We start from the raw sequence: 16,113 nt of genomic DNA, 5'->3' as shown, positions 1-16,113 counted from the left end.
ATTTTATCTTAATGCTGTTATTCTCTATACGATTACGTTTTTTACAAAAAAGCTTACCTTTTCTTGAATTACCAGGATTTCGTCGATTTGGACGAGGATTTAAATCCACCAGCGCAACCGTGTGCCACATGTTCATTGAGCGCAGACCGTTTAATTTTAAATTTGAATTCGAATAATTTCAGTTCAGTGGCTTATACCAGCTGAACCGTTGCAATGAATAATAAAAAATAATAAATTTTATCCAATCATTCATTTTTGTGCAAGAAACATGCAATACCACTTTTACTGATAAAAAAATGGTTATCAAAAAGTGATTTAATTGTACAATTATTGTATTTTACTGAAAATCTCTTGAAACGTGACCAACGATTAGGCGCAGACAGTCCGACGCACAAAGCCCTCCATTATAAACACGCCGACATCGGCTGTCATCCGCATGCCGATGCTGCAGTGGTAAACAATCGTGCGTCGCGAGAAATCCGCAAACGTGAAAAGAATTTCTATCGAAAAAACAGGTAAGTGTAGTGTTTTTCGTGCGCGTGCTGTGTAAAAATATCCAAAATCAATCCACAAACGACCGTAAATTATTATACCACCCCACAGTCAGCGATTCGGGCGACCAACCGACACCGTATACATGTCGCATTGGCAGATCAACGCCCTGGTGCCGATTGACCACCACTGCCTACCCGAAGCATTGCCTTTTTTGGGTTGATCGTGATACATTAAAAATTATATATATCCAGTTTTCGTGTGTGCGGCTGCAAAATTTTTGACCGGCCGTGCGCGCATTTGCATTTCCGACGGTGACACGGCGTGTGTGTTTACGGGTTACGGTCTCGGGTAAGCCAGCAGCTGCAGTGTTGCGGTGCAGTGGTGTGTGTGTGTGTGTGTGTTTGGTGTGGGGAGGCGTTTTGGCAAAAAGGCTTATCGCGTTGCCGTGGGTTGGCTGGCTGTCTTTCTTTCCCAGTGTGGGTCCGTTTTTTGAAAAAGAAAGGGAACGCAGTGCCAGTGCTTGGCGTGGTGTGTGATAAACAGAACCAGCAGCAGTACTCTCGTTCCGTGCTGTGACACGGCCCATTTTGGCTTATCGCGCGGTGTGTGTGTGTGTGTGAGTTTAATTTCTTCTGGTCGAGTCACAATCGCATCTACCCCGCCTTAAAGAATAATGCTGCCAAGAGGGAGCGGTCGGCACATAAAACATAAGACGGCCACAGAACACAGTGCGGGCATGATGATGATGTGAATGGTGCTTGGTATGTGTGTGTGTGTGTGTGTGCGAGTGTGATTCGGTCACTTGCAAAGTGAACTTCGTCCGTGAGAAACTTGTCTTCGATCGCTGGCTTAAAGTGTGCTGTTGCTGCTGCTTACATATCCCAACCCGGTCCCACCGGTTGGCCACGAGTTCGGTGCCCCCTGTGCGTGCGTGCGTGCGTGTGGGAAGTGGGCAGACGGGATCTTACGGGTGGTGCGCGGGCCCAAGCGCGGCCCCAAGACGACCATAAAGGCAGGCGGGCAGCAAGCGTAGCAAGCAGGCTGTGTGTGTTGCCAATGTGTGATTGAAAATCTTGGCTCCTCGGATACGCATATCCCATGAGAGTGAGAAGGAGCAAGATAGAGAGAGAGAGCGTAAGAGAGAGAGAGAGAGTGATCGCGCGCGACCGTCGTACATATTTTTGCGAACAAAACCCATAAATACACCACGAAGGGAGGAGGATCACGTAATCCACGATCGTGTGTGTGTGTGTGTGTCCATGGCAGGATCTTTTTTTTGTATTAAAATTGTTTGACGAAAAAACGCATTTGTTTTTTGTTGTCCCTCGCTGCGGTTAGATAGGTTCGAACGTTCCTGCGGGATCTACTTGGGCGGGGGATGGATGGTTTCCGTTTTGCAGTGAATCAGATCGAAAGAGATTAAAAGGCCCTCTTTGAGACACGAATGTACGGGATGGTTGGTTCCGAAGGGTGGGGGCGAAAAAAAAGTAAAAGCAATCAAGTGGATCGCAAAAGATGTAGACAGATCGTGGCTTGGGCTGGAACTCGGATGACCATTCCCCATCGGTGTGGTCGGAACCATGCGAGCCAGTGCGCGAGTGGGCGGTTGTTTCGGGTCCGCTTTTTTATTATTATTCCTTACTTGCATCTCCCCCCCCCCCCCCCCTCCTCCCCACCTACTGCCAAAACCCTCAGGTTCCCAAGTGAACCCAAGTAGACCAACGCGGTTGCCGCGGCAAGTGGAGTTTGAGAGTGAATTTCACCGCAAGAGACCCTTGCTTTGCTGCTGCGTGTAAAGTGTATGTTAGTGCGTGTGTGTGTGTGTGTGGTACGTGCTGAAAATATTTGACCAAGGTCTGTCGTCTCCGCGTGCCGCGCTGCGAACAAGTGAGAGGCGCGCCAGGCGCGAAATCGGTCGCCCGAGATGCTCTACGCAAAGGCTGCTGCTGCTACGTATGCGCTGCGCGTCGAGAGATATTCCGCGCTCCCTTGGGGGGAGAAGGGGAGATTGTCGTTGGTTTTGGTGTGTGTGTGTGTGTGTGTGTGTGTGTGTGTTGAAAGGCAAGAACAAGGGAAGGGAAGGGCAGGCCGGTTTGTCGCAAGCTCCCAGCAGAGTGTCCGTGGAAAACTACTTAACTAATGAGGTTCGCTGCTTCGCGCGACTAAAACCCCGCGGGAAGGAACGTGTGCAAGATAATGTTTTTATTAAGCGGGTTATTTTCTGCTTTTCCCCTCAGCAGCAGTGCGGCCTTTGCGCTTTGGCCAGCAGTAGCCTTCTCCGGCTCGTACGTGTGTCTGTTTAGTAAGAAAAGAAAAAAACAATTAGGTCAACCCAACACGGTCGACTCATCCGCACGACCCGGGCCGGGACCCCGTCGTCTCCAAACGACAGGTTCGCTTTGCCTTCAATTGTTTGATGTTTTGGTTGAGGTGTTCGTCGTACGTTAAAACAATTCTTCTAAAACCGCGGCTTCAAACCAACCCAGGCCCATGGCATGGCCTGCTTGACTTTGCTGTTTGCTTTGCCGTTTTGGAGAAAGTTTTGCATAGAATGAGAGCTCCGCCCTCTCGCTCGCTCTCCCTTTCGCTGGTTTCGCTTCAAAAAAGGAAGACGAGACCGTTGTCGGTGTGACCTTCGCCAACCAGTCAACTGGCCAGCGGTGTACAAAATAGGCCAAACCGGCCAGTACCGGAGAAGAAACAGGGTGTGGAAGAAACAACAATCGCAAACAAAAAATGGCAAAACAGCAAAACGGTCAAACACTTTGATTTCACTAGCTTTCCCGCATTCTGGCAAATGGAGTATGGAGACTAGAGTGGAAAGAGGAAAGAACACAACGGTTCGCTTTCTCTCTCTATATGCTCACCGGTAGCTTCGGTTTGATAGAGGAAGATGAGATAAGGCGGCAAGGTTTAGTATGAAGAGGTGGGTGTGTTTCCTTTTGAGGAAGGCAAGGCAAAATTCGGGTCAGTTCTTGTAGATCAACTTGTAGCATTGGAGGTTACTGTCTGCAAAACTTCCGTTTGAATTGATTGAAAAGAAGTGGAATATCTATAGAAACGATAAGAGTGTTAAAACCTTCCATTTGGTCATCTATCTTTACATGATCATGATATCCAAAGATTTATGCATCGATAAAGAATAATAAATCTCTTTAAATTCATGAATCTTCAGACATTTATGATTTCCAAGGTATTGAAAATTCACGATTTCGTGGTGTGGTGGTTAACTCGCACAGCCTAACAACATGTCTGTCGTGAGTTCAAGCCTCTCATGGGCCTTCTCCTCGTAGCAAGGACAGGCTATCCCGCTACGTGGTAAAGACTCGGCTACGTGGCAGGACTCGTAGCAAGGACGGCTACGTGCTATAGTTACTAAGAAGTCACGAAAGGCTGTATAAACATGAATGAATACGTAGGTCGTTGTTACACCAAGAACATGAATAAGAAGAAGCTTAAGTTCTATGAATCTGTTGGGATTCATTATTTCATAGATATTCACGAATGTTGTGATTAATATATCTTCTAATAGATAACTAATATATCTGAAATTAAGATTAATTGAATTTTTCCAAATATTCATTACGATACATTAATCTGAATCAGATGATCATCAATGTATATACACTAGAAGAAAAAAATCGTGTAAAATGATGCATAATTTCAGTAAAAAATGCATTTAAAAACGTTTGATGTCCTAAACATGATGCCAGACAACCTATAAATGCCCTAATAATCATGTCCTACGGCCTTGAGAATGATATCGAACGATCAACTTCAATTTGATACCGAACGATCAAGTAATTTGAAGTTGGATCCTGCTTTACAGGGTTTTCCAGGAGTTCTCATAGCTGTGGGACAGACTATTGATTCTTTCATACGTTAAATGAACTTAATGTAATGGGAATTGGACTTTATAGCACCCTTGTTGGACAAATCTAATCGGAATTTCCAAGGTGCCTGTGTTCACTTCCCATTAGAAAGAGTCAAGCAGAGACAATTCTCCCACAACTATGAGAACCCCTGGAAAACCCTTTAAATCCAGGCTCCAACTTCAAATTGCTTTGAAACTCCTTCTTTGGAGGACATGCAAAGAGCTCATTAAATGTTTGACAACTTACCGAACCCCTAGGACTAATAGATTAGTGCACTAAAAGAAGAAGTAGAAAGACGCATCCAACCAAACCGAATGCAGCCGGTTCTTCAATCAATAAAACATTATCCGACACTTTCCACCTCCATCTCTATCGCTGAGTGAGTGTGTGTGTGTGTGTGTGTGTGTGTGTGTGTGTGTGTGTGTGTGTGTGTGTGTGTGTGTGTGCCAAATAACGCGTCATCCGCTTTTCCAATGCGGTATGCCAGTTTTTCGCTGTGCAGCACCATCTCTTCTTCCTCCCACGCCGAGCATGCTCTCCACAACCTGATGCTGCTGCTATCACAAAGGAAGATTGCGCATTTGGTGTTTGATCCACCCCATCCCCCTCACTGTGCCACACGAGGAAAAGTACGTGTTACTGTGCCACACGCTGCTGGTGGGTGTGGATTGTCCATCCGTGGTGCGTGTTGTTACGGTTACGGGCGCAGTTGGCTGGTGGATTATATATTTAACAAAAAAGAGAAAAAAAGCAAGCCAATGTTTTACCGCCCGCCCCATCCCCTGTCTTTCGCCACTGTCCTGGTTGGTAAAGATGAAAAAGTGTGTGAACGCATTTCGGGCGCCGGTTTCGTTTCGCGTATTGATTGCAATGTGTAGAAAATGAGAGCAGCAGCAGCAACCACGGTACGAGCCACCATCCAGCGTGTGCGTCCGGATAGAAACTTCAAATACAGGCGTGTGTGTGTGTGTGTGTGCGAATGTGGAGAGGGTTTCATCCGGGGTTTGGTCCGATAGCCGGCCGGCCGGCCAACCGTGTGTGTGTGTGTCCGCCAATGCAGATGAGATTGCGCTGCAATTGGCCCCGTGCCGGTGAAATTGTGTGCAAGATACCAGGCACCACCACCACCACCACCACCACTTTCGCTTTGATCGATTTTCCCGACCGGCGCATTTCGTACCGCAATGCTGACGAAACGACAGGATGGTCGGCCAGCGTCAGCTGTTGTTAGAAAACGGGAAACAGCCAAAAGCAGCCGAAAAAGCCCTTAGCAAATGTGTCTCTTTTTGCCTGTTGTCGTCGAGACACTCGACCAAAGACCGTCCAAAGCCAGCTCCACGGCCTGCTGCTGTGGTAACGTACGAAAGACACAGTACGCTGCTCACAGCAATCTCTATTCCCCTATGGGGGCTGTGCTGTATGTGACGACGGGCTGATGATATCATCCGGTACATCCGGTTTTGTGAATAATTCGTCGATATTTCTACCAGAGGCGAGGCACAGAGGCGCGCAGGCGGAGGAGACCGTTTGGCGGACGCACGCACACTACGAAGCCGCACAGACAGTCCGATGAAGAAGGGGAGAAGGAACCACGTACACGAGCGTAAAGATTCTGCATTTATAATTCTTGAGATCGCATCGTTTTTGTTTTGTTTCGCGTGACCATCCTCTTACTCATTCGGTATTTTGTACACTTGCAGGAACGCACCCGACTGCCAATTGACGCGCGTTGAAGATGAAACTGGCTGTGAACGTTCCTACAGGGGGGGAAAAAGCACACATCGACACATGAGGATGTCTCCCCGGTGCGTTGTGTGAAATGTGTCAATTGTACTTTGCCGCCAACTGGTGTCAACTTCTACATTACACTGGCAGAGCGAAAAGGGCACATAATTCATGATTTTTTACCTACACAAATGACACCCCTATCGTCGAGATTGTTACCACGGCGAGGGTGCTCGCGGCTGCCGAAATGCCAACGCGAAGGTCAGATTTTTGCTGCCTGGTCGACGACGACGACGTCAGCCGGTCTGGTGAGGTAAAATGCTTTAAATAGTATTCGCGCGCGCCTTTTTGGAACACCCCCCGCTCCGGGTGCACGACGGCGGTTGAGCCAGTTTGCTGCATGGAGAAGATCGTATCGTTCGTGTTCTTGGTGCTGGGGGGTTGGCAAGCCCATCCGTTGCTGGAGTTGGAACTTGAAACGAATCGAGCAGCAGTTCGCTAATAAGACTCAGTTCGATGCCCAGTTACACAGCTGCCCCGTTCAGAAAATTAGACCAAAAAACCACTCAAACGTGCATCATCGAAAGCGTGAGCGTGGGGAATTTAATCGTTTTATCTATCCGATAACGGACGCCCCGGAAAAATGCACTCCGTAATCGTTTTTATTTTTATTTTTATGTGGTGTCCGAACGCCAATCATCGCTCGCACTGATGTAATTGGAAAAAAAAGGATGAAGCCGGCTTGCTTCACACTTCACACTAAAGTGACACAGTGACGGCGGATTGTTGTGAGAGACAACAAAACACCCACCCTTCCTCCCAGTGCCAGTAGCATTCGGCAGTTCACCACACCCCGTTCGAAATGAAAGTGAAAAATGCCCACAAAAATGCCCCAGCCAGCGCTGGTGTGTGGCGCTTCGTCCGATGGCGGTGTAGTATTTATGCCACTTTTCTTTCTGTTGTTTATTTCTTTCTCTCTGCCCATGCCACTTTAGTTCGGTTCGTTGGAGCTGGAAATCCACCGCTAACAACTCGCTGTTTTACGCTTCTGCAAACACAGTTTTGCGGCATTACATGTAATGGGCGGCAGCGCGCAATGCAACGACAAATGCGCGCGGTGTCGCCATATCGCCCCACCATGGGACGCACAAAACACACAAAACACAACAAAAATCTAATACTGCTCCCCCTTTTCAACCACCCCATCCCGATGGGTGTGATAAGCAGCAACACACCTGAGGTGGATGGATGCGGATTTTGTTTGGTACGACGCAAGGTTATGGAACGGTTTGTTGTAGTGCGATTAAAAATACATCACCGATCGCCCGCCGATGAAGACATTTTAGTAGTTGGTTGCAAGTGTCGTTTCGATCTGCCCTCCTTCTTGTCGCATCAACCAACAACCAAGGGGATCTTATATCATTACGCGTTGGGTCGCGCTTTTGGGGGATTTATTTTGCGATAATCATTGCGCGCGGCTCTTTCGATTCCGCTATCTTGTTGGACGATGAAAATAAAGCGATGAGTGTGGCCACTTTCGATTGCAAACAGCAGTGGAATGATTTAACATCGGATGGTGTCTCGCGTCGGAAGCGGTCAGTGCCAATTAATTAACTGAAGGGCGGGAAGGGCGTTCTGTTTTGTCGCGCAATTCGTTTGTCTCGGCCGCTCATCGATAGGGGGCTGCTGTGAGAATTATAATAACTTACGTGATATTCATGCCAAGGAAAGGCGAAAAGAATGATGCCATTTGGGCGTGGTGTGTGTTTATGAGTCATTTATTGCTCCATTATGGCCGTTCAAAATGAGTACGAGTCATAATTGATTGTGGCGCTGTGTCTAGCGAGCGCGGTAAGGAATGAATGGAATGTTGGAAAACTGAGTGTAGTATGTGTGTGTAGGATATTATTATATTTATCGAATCGATTCTTCACCGAAAAAGTCTGATAACGTTTCAATTTAATCTAAGCTTCCAAAAATCGGTTCAAGGATAAAGTTTCATTTCAATGTTGCAATTATCGGCCAAGAACACTTCCAACAGTGCCTTCCAGTTTTTCCCGCTGTAAATTAACTCATTAAACCTTGAGTTTGATGAGTCATTTGCGATAAAATAAAAACATCATCGTTAGTCAGACGGGGGGGTTGATCAGCGAGAAAAAAAGGGCCAAAAAGGCATTAACGGATATTGGTGGTGGAGTCTTATCGATTGCGATAGTATAAAAAAGGCACAAAAACAAACACACACCGAGCTCTGAAGATAAGGCTCCTCTACCCTTAACCCTGGCAGCAGTGGGGGGGAGAACCCCTCCTCCCCCTCCCTTAAGCAAACAGTGATAACAGTGGGTGGTGGGTTGCAAAAAAAAACTGGAACCTTTCCCCCATTTCATACTCCCCTCCACATCATCCGTTTGATTAGTAGAAAAGTGTGTTCGATCTGCTGCGAGTCCGGTAAAGGAAACTGCGAGCGCGGTTGCGTGGCGCAAATGTGTGTGTGTGTGTGCTGCGCATGAAGAAAGCGCTTCCTGCCATTGACCAAAAAAGGAGTGCCGAATGAAAGACGGGGGGTTTTTTGTTTGTACGTTGCACGGGTTTGATTTTTCCAATTCATCTGCAAACGTCATCCCACAAAACGTGCGCCTTTATGTGAGTTATCGTTTCGGTGGACTGGTGGCCGCGAGGGGACAGTAACGTTAGTCAGTGCAAGTGTTTCCTTAGAAAAGAAAAATCATGAAAATTATTATTATTTTTTTTATTTTTAGTTTGTGATAACGTGCAAAAGTAAAGGAAAAGGGCTTTGAGGAAAGTGAGTGTACGTGTTTTGAATTTAAGAAAAAGTGCCTAAAGTGTGGAGCACACAGGTGGATTGTTGTGTTTGTTGCCGGTTGTGTGTTTTTTTTTACAAGTAGGCCAGTGTGTACGTGCGTGCGTGTGTGCGCGGTGTAAAGAAAGATGTCATTTCGTGTGGTGAGAAGCTCCAAGTTCCGGCACGTGTTCGGCCAGGCGCTGAAGCGCGAACAGTGCTACGACAATATACGCGTGTCGAAGAGCAGCTGGGACTCGACGTTCTGCGCGGTCAACCCGAAGTTTCTGGCCATCATCGTCGAGTCGGCGGGCGGCGGTGCCTTCATCGTACTTCCACACAATAAGGTAAGTGGTGGTGGTGCTTTGTGTGTGTGTTGCTATGGTGATCTTTTGGGCCATCACTTCCAGCAGTAGTAGGCCTAGCAGTAGCAGTTTTTCCTTAATCTTGTGCCAGGATTAACAATGGGGGACAATGGGGGGGAGAGCAATAACGCATTCGATGCACGCGCTACATTGCAGTACGTCCGGTGACCAAAAAAAGTATCGTCCCCCCTTTTCGTCATCACGCGGGCCTTTTCGGCTTAACAATTTCGGTCGGTCGGCTGAGAGAAAAGTGTGTGCGCGCGGCCCGCCGGCACCAAAAATAGCTCCTCCATCGGCGATGCTAATTTTAGAGCATTCTTTCTGAATTTAACTTACGATTCGCAGCGAGCGCAAGCATCCCACAGAGGAGGAGTGCTAGGCTAGGCGACGACGACGGCTAACGTATCGGATGTTGGGGAAGGGCACGGTGCAAAATCCTACATTGAGTCATGGTTCCTCCCTTGCGTTTTGGCGAGACAGAGGGGAAAAGGAGGAACGAAGGGAAGATGTTTTCACAGCTCTCATATGATAGACCCAGGCGACAAGTAGCACAGGCTGCTGTGTGCGTTCGGCTGCTTCTTGCGCGAGATCATCGTGCGTGGCGTATGCGTGTCGTCGTCGTATGGCGCGCGCGTGTACGTGCGCACAAGCTTTGGGGAGGGAAAGAGCCACGAGTTTTCCGGTGAAATCGCATCGTCTTTAAAGTGGATTTTCCTGCCCCGGGGGGCCGTGTGCTCGTGATGTTTTGCTACCGGCTGCTCAATGGGTTGGTTTGGAGGTTAAATGTTGTGCGTTCTTGATCGCTTTCGTCATCAGTCTTCAGTCCCGCTTGCTCCACACCGGCTGGTTAAGGTTAGACAAACAGGCGATTTGGAATATGGTCGGATCGGATGGAGGTTTTGCTCCATAATATCGGAGGAGGTTTATTTATTTTATATTTGGAATTTATTGAACTCTACTGAACTCAACGATACACTCGGTCCGCTGCGTATGGTTTGGTGGAATTCGTGTTGTTACATCGTGTTTGCTTTATAGAGGTTAAACAAACACTACCCAATGTTTGAAGGTTTTGTCGAGTTTTTGGAACAGCAATAAACTGTTGTAAAATGAGTACAAATGATCGATTCCATTCCTATAATCAAGTCAAACGGCCAATCTTTCATCTCCAAATGTTTTGAAAATATAAAACCTTCAGATGTAACTGCTTAGTATTACTGACATCTTCACCTAGTAATAACACAAATAGACGTAGAAAATTGATAAAATTTATTCTTTTTTTGGTACTAAGAATAATTGAAACCTGAAGACAGACACTTCATATTTTCTGTATTTTACGTTTCCTGGACAGTTGCTTGGAGTCTCTCTTTTGGCCCGGTGAAAAATAATTTTGCAGGATGCTCGGTCCCTGGCTGCAGCCTCCCATCCAAGTAGACACCCGATCTCGCTTCACTTGATCTAGCCATCGCTCTATACAAACTATACTATACAGCTCTTGGAATATGACATTCTAACCTCAATTGGTGCAGGGCGCGTAACTAAGGCCATATATCTGTCGATCACCTTCTTGATGGGGCATCCTCTTCATAACATGCCCCAACCATCGTATCCTGCCAGCTTTTGCCACCGTCAGGATGCTTAGTTCGCCGTACAGCTCAGCAAACTCGTGGTTCATCCTCATCCAGCACGCTTCATGCCCAAACACACCGCCAAAGATGGTCCGAAGGATGGGTCACTCAAACACGCCCAGAGCGTTTGTATCTTCCTCTAGAATGGTCCAAGACTCGTGTCCATAAAGGACCACCGGACGAATCAATGTGCGATATATCTCACATTTCGTGCGGTCTCAAAGTCTTCTGGATCTCAGCAGTCGGTTCTCAGCGTGCAGTTCTGCTGATGTCGTTGTTCGAAGTAACGACCGTCCCGAGATAGCAGAACTCCTTTACCATCAGAAGATTTTCGCCATCAACTAATACACTGCTTCTCAGATGGTCTGAGTCTCCGAGCAAACAGGTACTTCGTCTTGGTCGCTTTGATTCTTAATCCAATTCTTTGCTGCTTCGTGTTTGAGACGGGTGTACGCCTCACACATCTTCGTTGTTGTCCTGCCGATGATGTCGATGTCATCCACGAAGTCAAGAAATTGGAGAGACCGGTAGAGGATCGTGCCGCGCGAGTTCACCTGACACTTTCAAGTGGTACCGCTGCTTGATGTTCCATAGCTCTCATTCCTGTCTATGCCGTCTTAGGCCGCCTTGAAGTCGATGAACAGGTGGTGCGTAAGGATCTGACGCTTTCGACACTTCTGGAGGCTCTGCCGTAGATCTAGTGGATTTGTCTCCAAAAAAAATTAACTTGGTAGCAGCCTACGAAATTTGTAACAAGAGGTGCAAGTCGTCTGTACATCTGGGACAGGATCTGGGACAGGATTGAGGACTGTGATGGCACGAATGTACTTAAGTGAGTACCTAAAGTATGCTGCTGACATTCAATTATTGAAATCAGTTGTCCTTAATGTTAGTGAATAGGCTGCATGATTGGTTCTGTATGTGCGTAATAAATAACATAAGCTTACCGCACTCCTAAAAATTAAGAGAATGGGTTTGCTTGAGCTTTGCTCAGCTTGATGTTTTGCTCCGAAGTAAATGGTATATTTATCAATATGTGAAGGCAATATTCCCATGCGTGATACTCTATAGGAAGCTGCAAAGAGTTAGCACGTATCTGGTGCAACGTATAGGAAAAATAAAGGTGTAATCCAGAAACAAAATAGGAAAACAGGACTTGCCGAAACAAAACAGGAAACAAAAATAATGCCTTAACACGTATATTTCTGTTCAGTACCACCGACCTCGATGGTCGCCCGCCCTGCCAATCAATTTCCCTTTGTCATCATTTTTGCGACGGAATTCTCTGTGTTACAAACAATTTACAGTAGAAAGAATGATACACAAACCGTAACGATTCACAGAAGAAGACCCGTTTCGTTGATAGAGATGTTGTTACACGGCCCGAATTGTACGGGAATTCCTTATGCGGGGTGGGGAAAAAAAGGAAAATTGCACAAAGATGGTAACGGTTGTTTACTTTCTGTCGCGCCAAACAACAACTCTCTGGCCGGTTTTTATGATTTATCCATTCACAAATCGACTACACGCCTCCACAATGAGCCAAGACGAAGAGAGCGAGAGCGAGAGAAAAGTTGTAAAAAAAAGGTAGATTATTTACCATTTTAATGCATGCACATGTGGGTGCAAAAAGTCCGCCGCACACACGGACGCCTTTTGGCTGCAGTTCAAATGTTTCAAATATTTGATCATCTTGCCACCTTAATCCTCCTGCCACTTCCGCGCAGTGCCGCACGATCGACCGATCGAACGGACGGCACACATGCGTAGGGTGGGGGGGGGGGAGAGAGGAGCGCTGGGTGGGTACACTACACAGCACGCGTGGTTTAATTATGGAAACACGCGACAAATGAGGTGGCGCACACACACACACACACACACACACACACACACACACACACACACACACACACACACACACACACGAAGAGAGTGATTCTATAAATTCTTCCCCCAATCAGCGTTTTCGTCTGCTCAGATGCTGCTGCAGAAGGAAGGGAAGACCAGCACGATGGATGGGGACGAAGGATGCTCTCGTGTGTGTGTGTGTGTATCTCGGGAGGGCAGGTGTTGTTGTTGTTGTTGCTGCTGCGCGAGGATGATGGGCGACCACGTGAGTGATCGCGTTTGATTGCGGGCACGACGCCGTGGTATATGACCGTATAAGGACCGGGACGCGCGCACGCTCCGAGAACGGGAAGGAGGGAGCCCCCCCCCCTCCCCGCATTTGGCGTTAAGAATTAATTATGCGGTTGGCCTCTCATTAGCGTGTGTTGGCATTAGGGCAACGCGTTTGCCAATTTTATTTTGCACAAAAAAAAGGAAAGTCCCGCGTGGGTGCCATTTGCTTTTTTTTTTCTCCACTCAGCTGAGGGTGCGTTTTGCGCACGGATCGCCCTTTTGCGTGCGCTCTGGAGCAAGAAAGGGCGTTCTGTGTTTTGCGAGCTGGAAAAGTAAACATCCTTTTGCCCCATCACCAGCGCACTCTCCCTCCCCATCCGACGTGATCTACCATGCACCAAACGATCGTGTGTGTGTGTGTTTAATGTTTTTGGCGTAAATAGCGGGTTTGGAATTGGTTTGGCCGAAAAGGAAGGTGTTTGCCAAAGCGCCGTTCGAGATGTACGGCGTTGGAGATGTTGTGCGGTGCGAAGGCGTATCTTCGCGCTGGCCGATCGCGACCATTCGTGTATCATTCGTGTGCAAAACTATTTTTAAAGACACTTCTTTTTTAATGCACCGATATTTTCACACTTTACCGGCTGGCGTTTGTTTTTTTTTTTTTTTTTTTTTTTTTTTTTTTTTTTTTTTGTCCGGGGGGTTAATTTTCCTCCCTGCAGAGATATGCCAGCGAAGTGAAAGATCATCATGTTTTTTTACACGGTTGAACGGGTAAGTAATCGAACGTGGTTTGCTTTAAAAACTGTGTCGATCAAGTTTTACGACTGCGTACGCAAGCGTAATCGTGAACCGTTGAACCGTGAAGATGGATTACTAGCGCAGAAACACACTGGAAGACGAGGGATCAATTTCCCAATAAATCGATGGTGTCATCAGTCTTGCTGTAATCATTGTTTTCGGAGTCTTTTTTTTCTCTCTCTCCTGGGAAGATTACAAACCTTGAAGTTCAAGCTCAATAACTCTGTTTGTAGAGGCCTGTGCGCCCAAAATTTTAGTGATAAGTCCGTTTAACGACTTCGCAATTGGGAATAAAACTCTTCCAAGCGTTAATTAATGTGAAAAACAAGCATCGATCATCTCTCACTGACTTACTGCTCTGGTGGTGCTGATGGTGGTGGGTGGAAATTGAGGTCACCTCCTCCTGAGCGTGCGCCACGACTCAATGTCATTCTTTCTTTGGCGTCTAGAGATCGTTTTTCCTCCGTTCGGAAATGAACAAAAAAAAACGCCCCGCACCTCTCTGATCTGATTTTTTTCTTCTTCTTGTTCTTCTTCTTTTATAGGTCGGACGAATCGCGGCGGACCATGCACTGGTCGGTGGACACAAGGGCCCCGTGCTGGATATTGCCTGGTGCCCGCACAACGACAATGTCATCGCATCTGGGTCGGAAGATTGCGTCGTGAAGGTAAGTCTCTCGAAGGTGGTTGGAAGGGAGGACAGGCGGCAGCAGCAGCAGCAGCAGACCGAAGGTTAGGGATGAGCACACGCGCGGTCAAGGTAGTGGAGAGAGGATTCGACAGCAAAACAAATCCAATGCCAGCAGGGCATTAGTACAAGGACAGGACGCGCAAGGAGAATCGTGTCCCTGATAGATTAATGTCTTGGACGACCCAGTTTTAAACATTTTTGCTATTTATTAGGTGTATAAATAGATTGCGATCTTTTAGTGCGTTCAATTGAAGTAAGGTCCCATTTTATTAAGGTTTTGAATTGATGTTTCATTAATTTTTACCTTTAATTAATAACCAAACCATGAAATAAAATCATATTGCATACATTTAGGCGCTTGGCCAAGGACGTGAGGAGATAGTGTTTTGTAAAAAATAGAAGATACATGTGGATGATATGTTTGTTGTCTTTTTGAGCCCTAATTTTACCATATGGTAGTGTAATTATACAAACATATCAATAGTTAAAGTATTTTAATACATAATTTTTCCAATCGTGTTACTTCGATGGCGACACGCAATCTAAAACGCCTGAAAGTATGCAATAGGCTGTTTAAAGCAAGCCTTATTTTAGAAATCTTTAAGTGAATATTTTCTATTCAAATGCCAGTAAATGAGGATTAAAGTGCTTCAAATTTCTCTTCTTTCGCTTGTAACATTGCAGTTTATGTTATTTATCATCCGATATAGCTTAGATTTGAATAAAAAAAAGTTAATTTAGTCCTCTCAGTCATCAGTGTTGTTCAAATAATTCATCCCATTATGTTGATATGAAATTAATTCTTTCTTTCATACCCCCCCCCCCCCCCCCTCCGGAAAGGTATGGCAAATTCCAGACGGTGGACTGTCCCGAACGCTCACCGAGCCGGTGGTCGATCTGGTGTACCATCAGCGCCGCGTCGGCCTGGTACTGTGGCACCCGTCCGCCCTGAACGTGCTGCTGACCGCCGGCTCGGACAATCTGATCGTGGTGTGGAACGTCGGTACGGGCGAGGTGCTGGTGCGGATCGACTGCCATCCGGACACGATCTACAGCGCCTGCTGGAACTGGGACGGTTCGCAGCTGGTGACGACGTGCAAGGACAAGAAGATCCGCATCCTGAACCCGCGCAACGGCGAGGTGCTGAACGAGGCGCTGGCCCACGAAGGCTCTAAAGCGACCCGGGCCATCTTCCTGCGGCACGGGCTCATCTTTACCACCGGCTTTAACCGGTCGTCCGAGCGGCAGTACTCGCTGCGCGCCCCGGACGCACTGGGCGACCCGATCGTGATGGTCGACCTCGACACGTCCAACGGCGTGATGTTTCCGCTGTACGATCCGGACACGAACCTGATCTACCTGTGCGGCAAGGGCGACTCGGTCATCCGGTACTTCGAGGTGACGCCCGAGCACCCGTACGTCCACTACATCAGCCAGTTCCAGACGCCGGACTCGCAGCGCGCCATCGGCATGATGCCGAAGCGGGGCTGCGACGTGAGCACGTGCGAGGTCGCCCGCTTCTACCGGCTGAACAACGGGGGGCTGTGCCAGGTGATCTCGATGACGGTGCCGCGCAAGAGCGAGCTGTTCCAGGAGGATCTCTACCCGGACACGCTCG

At 47.4% G+C, this 16,113-nt stretch overlaps 1 protein-coding gene across 14 annotated transcripts in view; it reads left to right on the top strand.

Annotated features, from left to right (window-relative positions):
- Positions 1-431: 431 nt before the first annotated feature.
- The window catches only part of LOC121592739 (coronin-1C-A), a 17,568-nt gene continuing 1,886 nt past the window's right edge, over positions 432-16,113 (top strand). For 2 of the 14 annotated variants that reach the window (XM_041914491.1, XM_041914477.1), the window contains exons 1-5: positions 434-515; positions 604-843; positions 8,855-9,242; positions 14,350-14,472; positions 15,336-16,113. The exon at positions 15,336-16,113 is cut by the window's right edge and continues 74 nt beyond it. In XM_041914491.1, coding sequence (XP_041770425.1) covers positions 9,045-9,242; positions 14,350-14,472; positions 15,336-16,113 — 1,099 coding nt within the window. In that variant the 5' untranslated portion in view covers positions 434-515; positions 604-843; positions 8,855-9,044. The other 12 variants (XM_041914481.1, XM_041914480.1, XM_041914489.1 and 9 more) reach the window with 12 other exon arrangements.

The sequence above is a fragment of the Anopheles merus genome, chromosome 2L (assembly GCF_017562075.2).
Source record: "Anopheles merus strain MAF chromosome 2L, AmerM5.1, whole genome shotgun sequence".
Taxonomy (NCBI): Eukaryota; Metazoa; Arthropoda; class Insecta; order Diptera; family Culicidae; genus Anopheles; species Anopheles merus.
The sequence above is the reverse complement of the archived record's forward strand: the minus strand, read 5'-3'. Positions and strand labels throughout refer to the sequence as shown.